The sequence below is a fragment of the Hipposideros armiger genome, unplaced genomic scaffold (genome assembly GCF_001890085.2).
Source record: "Hipposideros armiger isolate ML-2016 unplaced genomic scaffold, ASM189008v1 scaffold_12, whole genome shotgun sequence".
Lineage (NCBI taxonomy): Eukaryota > Metazoa > Chordata > Mammalia > Chiroptera > Hipposideridae > Hipposideros > Hipposideros armiger.
Genome location: NW_017731362.1, coordinates 4,202,764 through 4,215,379, shown reverse-complemented (window position 1 = coordinate 4,215,379; position 12,616 = coordinate 4,202,764). Strand labels below are relative to the sequence as shown.

Below are 12,616 nucleotides of genomic sequence, written 5' to 3'. Positions count from 1 at the left end.
AGAGGTACTCAAAGTGGTATACCATATGTACCATATGAATGTATATGTATTTATGTATATGCCACATATGTAACACATTTCTACATATATACCACAGTTACAAGGTAGGTGCAAAGGAGTTCAGCCAACTGTAAAGTCAGAAGGCATAGTCCCCACAACACTTCCCTCCCCTCAGATACTAACTTCAAATTCAGGGGTCCCCACAACCACCCTCAGGCTCAGTAATTTACTAGAATGACTCATGATCTCAGCAAAGTGCTATACTTAGGCTCACATTTTTATCACAATGAAAGGATACAGTGAGAACCAGGAAGAGACGCACAGGGCAGGGTCTAGGAGGGGTCTGGCATTACCACCTCCCAGCTAATGTGACTGTATGCCCAGAGTATTGCCACCTGGGGATACTCTCCCAAGCCTTTGGTCTCCAGACTTTTTATAAAGGCTCTGTCCCATGTTGCCCACACAGCTGACCTTCACCCTTCAGTCTCTCCTGGAGGTTCAGGCTAATACCATTAGTTTCTAGTTTCTCCAGAGGTTGGAACTGATAGGACGTGTCCCAAAGTCCCCATCACAAATCACAGTTAGGCTGTCTGGTGGCCAGAACCCCAAGCAAAGACGCTCCCATCAGGCAAGACATCCCAAGGAATCAGAGATCACCTTCCAGTAATCAGAGCCAAAGGCCAGACTTCTCATTAGGTAAGGTCGGTTCTTTACTACTTGGTAGGAATAATAAATGCTCTACATTTAAAAAAAAAAACAAAAATCTCTAGGATAATGTGTTTCTACCTGGGCATTAATTTTAGCAAATGCATAGAGTTGAATGGGTTACATAATTTCTCAGTATTTAATATTAAGATATCAGCTGTCTAGTTCTAAATTACAAAAAGAGTATACTGGGTAGATCCTTCTGCAGTACACAATGAGTATAATAGTGAATGGTGTCTTCAGCAGTAGTTTAGAAAATGATGCTCTAGGCTATTTATTTTTATTGTCACCCTCATTATATGGAACCCGTGGAAGGATTTCCATGAGGGCAGGGGGGCAGTCTGGTAAGAGAACAATTTTACAAGGCCCAGGTAGATAGCTTTCTGGTAACAACCTGGTACAGAGAGAGTTCAGAGTGGCGGGAGGGCTGGTATCTTCACCTTAGTCCTCTCTGTTTACCTGAGCCCTGACACGTGGTGGCCATCTCACAGGTTGTTATGAAAACCAAAGCTGAGGAAGTTCAAGGTGTGAATATTTGTGAAAGTATTTTTTTAAAATATGGAGTCCAATAGATAAGGAGAGAGCATCAGAAACTAACCTGAGAAAGACTGAATCCTCATCTTAGATAAAAGCACCATCTCCCCTACCCAGAGGCCTTTCCCTAGAACTGCTAAGAGCAATTGTGATTATAATAATTTGAATTTCTAGTGATAATCTAAAATAGTGTTTCTCAGCCATGGCATTGTGTTATCCCTGTAACTCCATTATGACACACAGACCCACACCTATGCCACATTCTCTCAATGTCTTTATAGGTAATAATGGGGATATTTTTATTTCCATCTGCCTGACTACCGGGTCTATCTCTCAGTTGGTTCCAAACCTGAAAGCTAAAACTTCGACAGTATTGACACAATCTTCTTAAAAAATGTTAATTGATTTATACACATGTGTAGACACACACACACACACACACACACACACACACACACACACACACTTTTTATTTGAGAACCACATCCCCCAAGAAGCCTTCATTCAGGTATTGTACACTTGCTCTGAGCAACTGTGTGCAAGGCATCCAAGGAGTGGGTGTCCTAAGGGAACTCAATGTTGAATAAAACATAGTGCTTTCCTCAAAGTAAGAAGAATATAAAAATCATGACAATGACCATTTACTGAGCATCTATCATGTGTCAAGGGCTAGTCTGAACTCTTTATGTAATCTTTAGCACAGCCCTTTGTGATAGGTGAGTGGGATCCACTCATTTTATAGTGGAGGAAACTGAAGCTCAGAGAACCTAAAAAATATAACTCAGATCACAAAATGAGTTAATACTAAAGCAGAGATTCAACACCAGATGCATCACACTGCAAAACTTCTCTGCTTCTCATAGCAATGCAAGTAACCCTAAGCAATGAGTATCCCGACAGAGCTACAGAAATTACTCTGAAGCTTCAGTATGGGCCACCTCAAGGGTCAGGGATGCCCCTAGTCCACAGCATGCTGGTTCATTACCACAGCCAAGTGCAAATCATTCTCACCCCCATGATCTATAAACAAGCTTGCCAAAGCTAATTACTGGTAATAGACGACCCCAGTCTATACCTGCAGCTCCAAGCAGTTGGAAAGGCAAAGGGATCTCCCAGAAGAGGGTGCTCCCTCCTAAATATTGGTCCACATTAAAAGGAAGCAGAGCTCCTTGGAGTAAGGTTGATTGTAGGTCTGGGGCAGAACAAGAATAAAGCAAGCCTAAGATATTTTCTTGTTGCAGAAAGCAAGGAAACATTCAAGAACCAATAGAGTTATATCAAAGGGAAACAGCTACTTGAAGGGACCCCCACTGTCCAAATTTGGGGTAATTTGAGCATCACATGGAATAATGATAGTAATAGATCATAACACAGTTGAAGAGAAAAGTGAATCCATGGGTGAACAATGATACTGGTGAAAGGGAGGTTCTTTGCAGAAAAATATCAGCTAATAAGTGCAGAAGGAATTATCAAATTAGAATATCACCATTTGGTACCCCTAAAGTAATATTGGATCAAACAAGGGTAATCGTGCCGAAGGCATTGTGTGAAAGGTTGTTAGGAAACAGGATATTCTCATGGTCGCAAAGTATCACACCACAGATTATTACTAATTACAAACAAATCACCTTTACCATGGAGGGACCTGATTGAGCCCCCTTTAACCAAGTAATCAAAGTTGGCATCACCAGCCTTGGTATAACAGGGATCACAAGCCTCCTGAAGTGAAGCAATAAGAAAGAAGAACAGGGCCAGCCGAGTGGCGCGTTAGTTAGAAGTTGGCTTGGGACGCCAGCTCTGAACAGCAGGGCCCCAGTTCGGATCCCGTATGAGGGCCAGTGACGCTGTGCCCTTCTACAGCTAAGATGGTGAACAACAGCTCGACCTGGAGCTGGGCTGCCATGAGTCACCGGCGATGGCGTAGGCTGCAGTAGGGCTGACCAGCAGCTGGTGTGAGCCGCCGTGAGCGGCCGTCTGGCCAGTGAGCAACTGCCTCACCCGGGAAGAGCGCAATGATAGTGCCAACATGGGCCAGTGAAGCGACGTCCTCCACAACTAGACCGAAGAACAAAAGGACAGCAACTTGTCTGTTCCCCTTCCCTGATTCCCCAATGCTGTTTCCCTCCCCCAACTCCCCAATAAAATCTTTAAAAAAAAAAGAAAGAAGGACATAATATCACCTTTATACTATTGTTGCCAAAAATGTTGAACTTGTATCTAACCATTAACAAACTGTATGATAAATCCAGAATGTGTGACATTGTATAATACAACTGACCTAAGAGCTCTTGTTATGCACCCTAAAAAATAGGTGGAGGGCTTGTGCTAGATTCAATGATCTTAAAAAGATATAAAACCAAATCAAATGTGAACCTTGATTGGGCTCTGGATCCTGGGACAATTGGGGAAGATTGAATCTAGATGGCTTATTACATGTGTTATGGAACTTTTGTTAGTTTTCTCAGATGTGATAATGATTTAGTAGTGATAGAGGAGAATGTTCTTATTTTTAGGAGATGTAAATTTACAAATTGAAGTATTTAGACATAACATGTCATGTCTGCAATTTGCATTCAGATGATTCAGAATTTGCTCCCACAAATATGACAAAATGTTAAGTTAGTGAATCTAGGTGAAGGGATCTAGGCGTTCATTGTACTATTTTTCTTTCCATTTGTTTAAAAATCTTCATAGTAAAAGTTGGGGAAAAGGTTACAATATATGATATTGTTAAAGAGAAAAATGTTGAAAAGTTTGTGTGAATGAGAACTTATACACATATTCTATGGCCCTCTATCAACTTTTGACACCTCTTTCTTTCCATGCTAGTGGTTTGGATAATAAGTGTTCTGTGTATCCACTGACGTTTGACAAAAATGAAAACATGGCTGCCAAAAAGAAGTCTGTTGCTATGCATACCAACTACCTGTCAGCCTGCAGCTTCACCAACTCTGACATGCAGGTAAATAAGGGGCCCGCGGCTGGATCAGCCTGCTGGGGAGCAGGGTGAGTGGTAGAGAAGTTGCAAGGACAGAAAGCTTTTCCCGTGTCCCTCTTAACAGGAGGGGTGTGCTCCAGCGCTTGGCTCAACAGGAAGCTCCCTTTGTTCCTCACTGGTTATTATGATTTGCAATAAAATCAGATGAGGAAAATCAGGGCTATTGGTTGTTGATCGAGTTGAGATAGACTACATCCCATATCCAACATCCTCCTCTAATTGACTTGATGGGGGTGGGAGTGGATCAGGGAACTTGCTGGGGTGGTGGGAATTCCTGTCTCCCTGTCTGAGAGGTGGTCCCAATGTACTCACTGAGCTTCTGAGCTTCAGAGTTGGCACTTTACACACCTCACTGAACCTGTTTTGTACTTGTTTGAACAATTGCAAAAAGGAAAAGCTTCAGAGAGTAAATCTGTGCCCTACTTTGAATAAACCATAAAGTAAAAACGATACAACTTTAACACTGCGACTACCTTTTCTTAACAAGTTGTAAATGCATACAGTAGTTTACTTATTCACATATATTCAGCAGCCCTTTCTAAGTGTCCACCACCCATGTTGCCAGATACTACCTGGCCCAGGGGCTGGAAGGACACTTAGTCTCTGCCCTTAGGGACCTTCAGTGATACCTTCGTGACTGAACAGCGGGAAAGGCTGGGAACTCAGAGCAGGAGGGGTGGTCACAAACTAGCTGCAGTGGCGGGTGCCCAGGCCAGCCTTGGAGGGCAAGGGTATTGCCAGTGAGGTGTGAGGGGAGCACAGTGGGAAGCAGGCAGCCTGTGAAGTGGGCAGTGCCAGGTCACAGGGGCGCTGACTGCCTGGGCTGACCCTATAGATAGACGTGGGCCATTGCAGGGGCTGGAGCAGATTTGGGGTTAACTCTTTCACTGCTTTAATTGATTCCAAGTTTGTTTTTTTTTCAAAATGTGTCAATAACCCACAAACGATAAAAAGTTGATATTTTGACTATTTTATGCATTTAGTAACATTTTGAGCTGCTTTGTACATAAATGACATTTTTATTTTAAACCTTTGTTTATGGTAATAAATTTACCATTATATTGAATTTTAGCAAAATATACTCAAAACATACTAAGTGGCATCAATTAGATTTAAGTATAGATAAATTAGAATCTAATGACATTGATGACATAAAAAATGTATTACAAAATGTTACACAATATGGCATAAAAACATCTTTGTTGCGGATACTGCAAGCCACAGGAAAACATACCTGAACATCACAGCAAATGAGTTTTAAGGAGAGTATCTCAGATTAAAGCCCCTCATGGTCCACTCTGGCTTTAGCTGACTAATGTCAGGAGGGGAGGGGAGGTTGGTGACTGGGAGACCAGGTGACTAGGTAATGTAATCGCTCACAGGATGAGTGTTCAGACTTGGAGTGCAGTGACCAGGAGCCTTGCAGACCTGTACAGTAGAGGGCGCTGTGGCCCCAGCTTGCTGCCCTTGAGCCTGAGGAGCAGCTAGAGCAAGAGAGGATGCTTAGCCTGCATGAAGGATGACTCGGAGGGATGCGAGAACAGCAGGTCATCAGGCATCTGAAGTGTTGCTGATGGAGACCGTCACCCTCACTCTGTGTTGCCGCAATGCTGGACATGGGGATCAAAGCGGACACCTCTTGAGGTAGAGAGTGCTTTCTTCCTAACAGGCAGCTAGCTGGAGATAGAAGGAATGAAGGGAAGTCCCCCTGACTATGCTGGCTACCTCGGCAGGTACAGGTCTTGGCTCAGAGTCAGACAGCTGGGATCCAGTCGCGGCCCCACTGTATGCTAGCTGGTCACTCCCAAACAAGGTTTTATTCTCTGTTTTGTTCGTCTCACCTGCAAGTGAAGATGGTAGTAAATTCTTCCCTCATAAAGCTTTCTCAGGATTGAATGAGATGATTCATATACAATACTTAGTATAGTCCCTGGTAAATATCAGTGTGTTAGCTCTTCCTGTTTTATTTTTATTAATATTAACACAAAGCTTCGTGGGTGATTCAGACGCACGACCTGGCTTGGGTACCAGTGAACTAGGGAACCTTAAGCTTCCTTCCATCTCTGGGATCTAGGATGAAAAAAGAAAACCTCAAGTGGCTGATATAAGACTATGGTATTAAACCTGCGAATTCTTTACATTCCAGAATAAATGAGTGACAGTGAGTTAGAGGTTCTGTTTAGTGCAGTTATCATAATGAATGTTTGGTTTTTTATTTTTATTTATACTTCGATTGTAACAAAGATCACAAAAGATCACAAAAATATATTTAAAATTTTTAAATATTAAGAATTCACTTTTTTAAAAAAAAACCATTTCTTTGACTGAAGAGTGTGGTATGGAAAATTCCCATATTAAAGAGCTAGACTGTGGTAATCATTTAAAGCAGAGTGTTTGGACCTGGTGTCCCAAAAAAGAGTGGAGATTATTAACCCTTTGGAAGTGTTAGAACAGGAACGGAGTGGGTCATCCACTAGTGGATGTGGGCCTGGATAGATGGTAGGAAATTGTAGCATATTACAAAATACAAGTACCTGAATTAAGACACGTGTGTTCATAAACTACTTTTACCAGTCTTGTTCATCTTGTTGGATGCACACTTGAGGGAAATTGAGGCTGGAGGGAGTCCCATGAACAGCTAGCTATAGGGGCTTAGCAGCCGTGGAAATTCCCCAAATTTGAGAGCTATCCCCCAAGTGGGGTTTTGAGGAAGGCCTTGGGGACCATGCCCAAGAAGCCTGAGTGCTTCGGAATTCAGCCAGCTCTTGCTCCAGGGAGATGCTCCAAAGCAGCCTCTCCTTCCTGGCTGCAAAGATATCCTAGGCCTCCCAGACTGCCCGGCAGGAAAGTGCAGCCTGAGGGTGGACAGTGCAGCCTGCAGCCGCAAGGCCGTGGTGGGGCAGATTCCCCTCCTTATAATGTGTCCCCTCCCTGCAGAAGAAAGGAGACTTTTTATAAGTGCTAGGCCTAGCATACAAGAGAGAAGGGGAGAGAGCATGAAGGAGGGAGAGGGAGAGGAGGGGTGAAGACCACCAGTGCATAGCAACTGGAATGCCTTAAGGCCTGGTTCCTGTTTCCTTCCCTCAGCTATCAGTAATTACCACCCCTGTTGTGGGCACTTAGACTGTAATAGCCACTTCCTGCACTGTCCTATCACCCCATCCAGGCCCCGAGCAGCCTGAAGGTGGCGCATAGGGAGGCTCTGCTATCCAGGGCTTAACCCTTGTGGTTCTCCACGTGGCTTCTCAGGACCAAACTGGCTCCAGGGTGCTGCAATTGCCGTCAGCTAGGCATATGAGCCCATGAAGCCTGGATCCCACTGCCTTTCTCTCAACTCCACCAAGGTATGCCCAGCTAGAGCCCAAGCCTCAAGCAAAATGGCAGTAACAAAAATTCGAACCCTAGCTCTGCCCCTACACCTTCCCCCAGGCACCGCAGCGTGGGCCAGCCTTTGTACTTGTCAGTGATACAGAGGCTGCTGAGGGATAGCTGAGCCAACCTGACAGAGTCTCCAAAAATATCTCCTTGATCTCATCATTGGGCTTGGACGCTTTCCACAGTTTCTTCTTGCCTACAGGCTCAAGTCCTCATTCTCTCCACAGGCACACCTTTCCTTCAGTGCAGAGGTATGCTGTCACCTGCAGTGCCCTCCCTCCCCTCCCCTCCCCTCCCCCTGGCCAGCTCTCACTCATCCACCAAGAGCAGCTCAGGCATTGCCAGAGTGGGTTTGGTGCCCCTCTCAGCAGCCTGCCTGCATCTCAGCACTTCTCACATTCTGTCATAAGTGATCATTGTGTTGTCTGCTGAGACCCCCAGAAAAACTTGTCATCCAGCATCTCTAGGCGACTTAGACCCACTGCAGTAAGGGAGAATGCCCACTTGACAGAATATAGTGTCTCAAAATGAGGAAATCGGGGAAGGGTATGTGGAGGGTTTCAGGGTCCAGCCTGGGTGATTTTAAAGTGGGTCTTTCAGGAAACTGGTTGATGACATGACAGCGTGGTTGGTGAGCCCAGTGAGGTAAGGGTCTCGAAGTGAGTCTTGATGAGCAAGCTCTTAGTCTTTGTATGTTGTTTAGTTGGTTCACAGCCTTATTTTGCAGGAGCAATTGTTTTCTAGAATAAGCAGCTGGGTGATTTTTACTTGGTCTCAGAAAAGTGTGCCAGGTCCTGGAATTGAATAACGTGGGGACAGGAAATTAGGTTGGTTTCAGATGTAACCACCAATCCTGTTAAACCGAGCTCCAGGGGAGCAGAGACCAAGACCCAGTCTTTCCGCAAACCCTAATGCCCAGCAGAGTGCCTGGATGTAGTCGCACAGCAGATGCTTGTTGGCCCTGTGTGTGCATGAGTGTCAGTACCTCCTAGTGGCTCTGGGGAGCCTCTGGGGCAGCACCGTGCCCTGGGGAGAAGCAGCAGTAGGAAAATGTGTTTAACAAAATGCTGCCTCAACCCTTGCTGCTCCAGGTGGGGTCTAGTCACCAGCATCAGCATCACCTGGGAGTTTGTAAGAACTACAGACTCTCAGGCCCCACCCCCGATCTGTATTAGCAAGCAGACTGGTGACTGGGGTGCTCATGAACGTCTGAGAAGCATTTTATGTGTTTGGCCCGCACAACGGTGGGTAGGGCTGCTTGGGGGAGCCATTCAGATATTCACAGAGCACTTCTTACACACGAGCAGGCATAGGGCCCTGTGGGTACAGTAGGGAGGCCTTCTGGATTTCAGACTCCAGAGCGGGTAGGCACATAAACACAGCTCAAGCTGGAGCGGCCAGTTAGCTCAGTTGGTTAGAGCACAGTACTCAACAACGCCAAGGTTGAAACAACCACCCGACTTTGAGCTGATGGGTCCTGGAAAAACACATTGTTCCCCAATAAAAAAAATTTAAAAAAAAAACACAGCTCAAGGTCACTGAAGGTGCCGAAAATGGACTTTTTCTTTCTCAGTATGGAAAAACACTTCTGCCCTTGACTCCAGGTTTAACGAGGTGTGTCTGCGTGTTTAAGGAGCCTCCTTTTCCCTGTAGAACTTTAAGCATCTGATGGACTTTCCCCCGACAGCAGTAGTGATGACAGTAGTGCTCTTCCTGTCCTTTTCTTCGGGCAGATCCTGACGGCGAGCGGTGATGGGACGTGTGCCCTGTGGGACGTGGAGAGCGGGCAGCTGCTGCAGAGCTTCCATGGGCACGGGGCCGACGTGCTCTGCTTGGACCTGGCCCCCTCAGAAACAGGAAACACCTTCGTGTCTGGGGTAAAAACCCAAGAAAAATCCCTAGGGGTCCTCTAGGGAGGCTGTGGCGGCAGTTCTTACCAATTCCTGGGTGTAGACTGGACAGGTCCCTGAAAGGAGCTGCAGAAATGGTCCTCAGCTCCCCACTGCACCCCCAGCTCCCGCAGCAGTGGTGGCACTTGGCGGGCAGTTAGAGTGCTGGATGTGAGGGTCTCCCATTCTACCACTGAAATTCAACAGCCTACAGAGGGATCTGGAATATTCTCCTGGTATGAATGCCGCAACTCAAGGTACATATCTGCCACATTTAAAAACGTCATTCCTCAAATAAATAGCAGAAAGTTAGCATCTGAGAGCATTAGAAACATCCACAAGGGCACGAGCTGGTCAGATGGTACTGAGGCGAGGCAACCCTGTGGTGTGACCAGGGCTTTGGGGCTGGTGGGACACTCTCCACTCCAACTCTGCCAGCCACCATCCCCCTCCCACACACAGAGCACAAGGAACAGCATTTGAAAGCTTAGAGAGGCAAATAAAGCCACGGTGGCACAGAGGAGCACCAGAGCAAGAGTCGGGATAACGGGCTCCCAGCTTTGCTACCTGACTAAATTTTGTCATCTTTAAATTAGGCATAATGTATAGTAGTACTTGCATCCCACCCCCTTCCCCAGGATATTTAAGCAGTAGGTGAAAGAGTTTGCAATATGTTACGCAAATAGGAGGGGTGAGTATTTCTGTGGACAGCTGGGAATAAAAATGAACAGCTGAGCTGACTGACAGGACCACGAGTCCTACCTCACTTCCGTCAAGGAGACAATGGTGAGAGAGGATGGTGATGTACACACCATCCAATGATAGTTGCAGCTGGAAGAAATAAGGGCCCTTTGCTCCGAGCTGCCCACATATTAGTTCTGGGCATCAGGCAAGGGCTCTGTGGCCTATAAATAGCAGGGACCCCAATTTTCTTTTTGGGTATTTGGCTATATCGCCATATGTTTCATTCTTACGCCTTTGTATCGCTGTACTTATCTCTCCTCAACTACACTGTTAAATTGTTGAAGTCATTGTAGATGATATTGTCTTTCAGAGCACTAAATTCCATCTGATTTAGTGCCCTCTGAAGGTTAGAAGACACTCCTGATTCATTTGTCCACATTCTCAGTAAAGATACTCGGAGTGCTGAACCCCACAGCAGGTCTTTTTGAGAATCAGTTATGGTACCTCGTCCCACCTTTCCTCTGAGTTGAAACCAACAACTTGGACACCGATTTTAAGCCATTCCTTCTTCTATCTGACTATTGAGAGTCTATATCACACTACCCAAGCTTGGCAATAGGACCGCTCTGCAGGAATTTATCAAAATTCTCCTAGAACCATGATAGTGTAATGGGAGAGCCTCATGTTTATGATTCTCTGGGTCAGGTTGGCAACCCAGAGAGAGTGTTTCCTTTATAGATGTCGAGGCGCAAGCTCAGAGAGATGATGACTCAGGCCACCAGCTAACTGCTGGCAGGGCCATGACTGGGCTCCTAGTTTGCTGGTTCCCAGCCCAGCATGCTGTCGGGGTGGAGATGGCCAGGGGCACCTGGCGCGCCACCTGTGTTCAAGGGCTGCCCCAGACACCTGAGAAAAGCTGGGAGGTCCCATCATGCACCCACTGTCTGCCTGCCCTCTCCTCTGGGCTTAGAGAGACTGATAAGAAGGAGGGCGGAACGGGGAAAATGAAGAGAAAGGAAATGTCCAGGGGGAAGGTGAGAAGTAGGCTCCAGAAAGTTTGCACCAACTCAGAAAGGTGTGAAAAAATTAAACATGCTACAGGAAGAAGCTGGGTCCTTATTCCCCACCGCCTCTCCCCAAGACCTGGTTCTGGCCTTCTAAGGGCTTATTAGTAGAGGAAAGTGGCCGTAGGTAAAGCTTGTCTCAGAAAAGCACGTCGTCAAACAATTACTAATGGGAAGTATTGGGTTCTTGGAAAAGTCATGGCGTATTTTTCTGTTTTTCATTGCAAAAATGCGTCATGACTTTTCCGACAACTCAATAAATGATGACTGTTATGTAACTGGAATTCATGCCTGTCTGTAGACAGTCCTTGCAATGGTCATAATGCTGGGTAACTTTGCACTTGTAGGGATGTGACAAGAAAGCCATGGTGTGGGACATGCGCTCTGGTCAGTGTGTGCAGGCCTTTGAAACACACGAATCGGACATCAACAGTGTTCGGTCAGTGAGTAGATTGTTTGCATTACTTCTCTGTTCTCCATTGCTCCCTGGCCTGGGATAACGCCCAGAAACCGCCTCCAGGCTCAGTTTACTTGGCTGAGAGAGGCCTCCCCAGCAGGCATGGCTGATTTGTGGTGGGCCTGAACAGAGCTCCAGATTTCTTAGAGAATTTTAATTTAATTATACTACAGGGCAGTTGATGTTATCCTTCCTAAATCGAATCAGTATTTCTCATTCTTTCATTCAACAAGTATTTATTGAGTACTTATATGCTACACATTATTCCAGGAACTGGAAATACAGTTGTGAACAAGATAGACAAGGCAATAGGACAAAGCACAAATAAACAAATGTATAATTTAATTTATGAAACTGATATGTGCTATGAAAAACGTAAAACAAGGAGATGGGATGAATTAGTTCTTAGAATGGTCAGGAAACGCTTCTCTGAGACGGTGACATTTAAATTGAATCCAGGATGATGCAAGAGCCTGGTTTGCAAAGAGCTGGGCAAAGATGAGGTGGGACCTAAGAAAGGCCAAAGAATTGAGTTGGGGGATGGGGGGGTGGGGCTAACATGATCTATATTTTGCCTTTAAACAATCACTCTGGCTACTGTATGGCGCAAGAATGAAAGTGTGAAGGCCAGGTAGAAGGTTGTTGTGTGAGTTTAAGAAAGAAATGATGGTGGCTGGAACTAAAGAAAACATAGAGACAAATGTCTAGAATTGGGAAGGGTCTGAAATTTTCCCCTACCTGCCAAGCTATCCAGTTAGGCTGCCACAATTTCATGGATGCTGGTAGAAAACACAAGACTCCTGGGATAGAGATGAAGGACAGTTCATTACTCAGAGCAAAGGCAGTACCCAGAGTATCAACATTTTTTTTTTAAGATTTTTTTATTGGGGAATTGGGGGAGGGGAACAGC

The 12,616-nt window shown here is 45.5% G+C and overlaps 1 protein-coding gene across 3 annotated transcripts in view; it reads left to right on the top strand.

Annotated features, from left to right (window-relative positions):
- Nucleotides 1–12,616, top strand: part of GNB5 (G protein subunit beta 5) — a 42,602-nt gene that overhangs the window by 21,740 nt on the left and 8,246 nt on the right. For all 3 annotated transcript variants that reach the window (XM_019664979.1, XM_019664968.1, XM_019664990.1), the window contains 3 exons: nucleotides 4,069–4,201; nucleotides 9,346–9,489; nucleotides 11,597–11,688. In XM_019664979.1, the coding sequence (XP_019520524.1) occupies nucleotides 4,069–4,201; nucleotides 9,346–9,489; nucleotides 11,597–11,688 (369 nt within the window). The remainder of the gene's footprint in view (nucleotides 1–4,068; nucleotides 4,202–9,345; nucleotides 9,490–11,596; nucleotides 11,689–12,616) is intronic.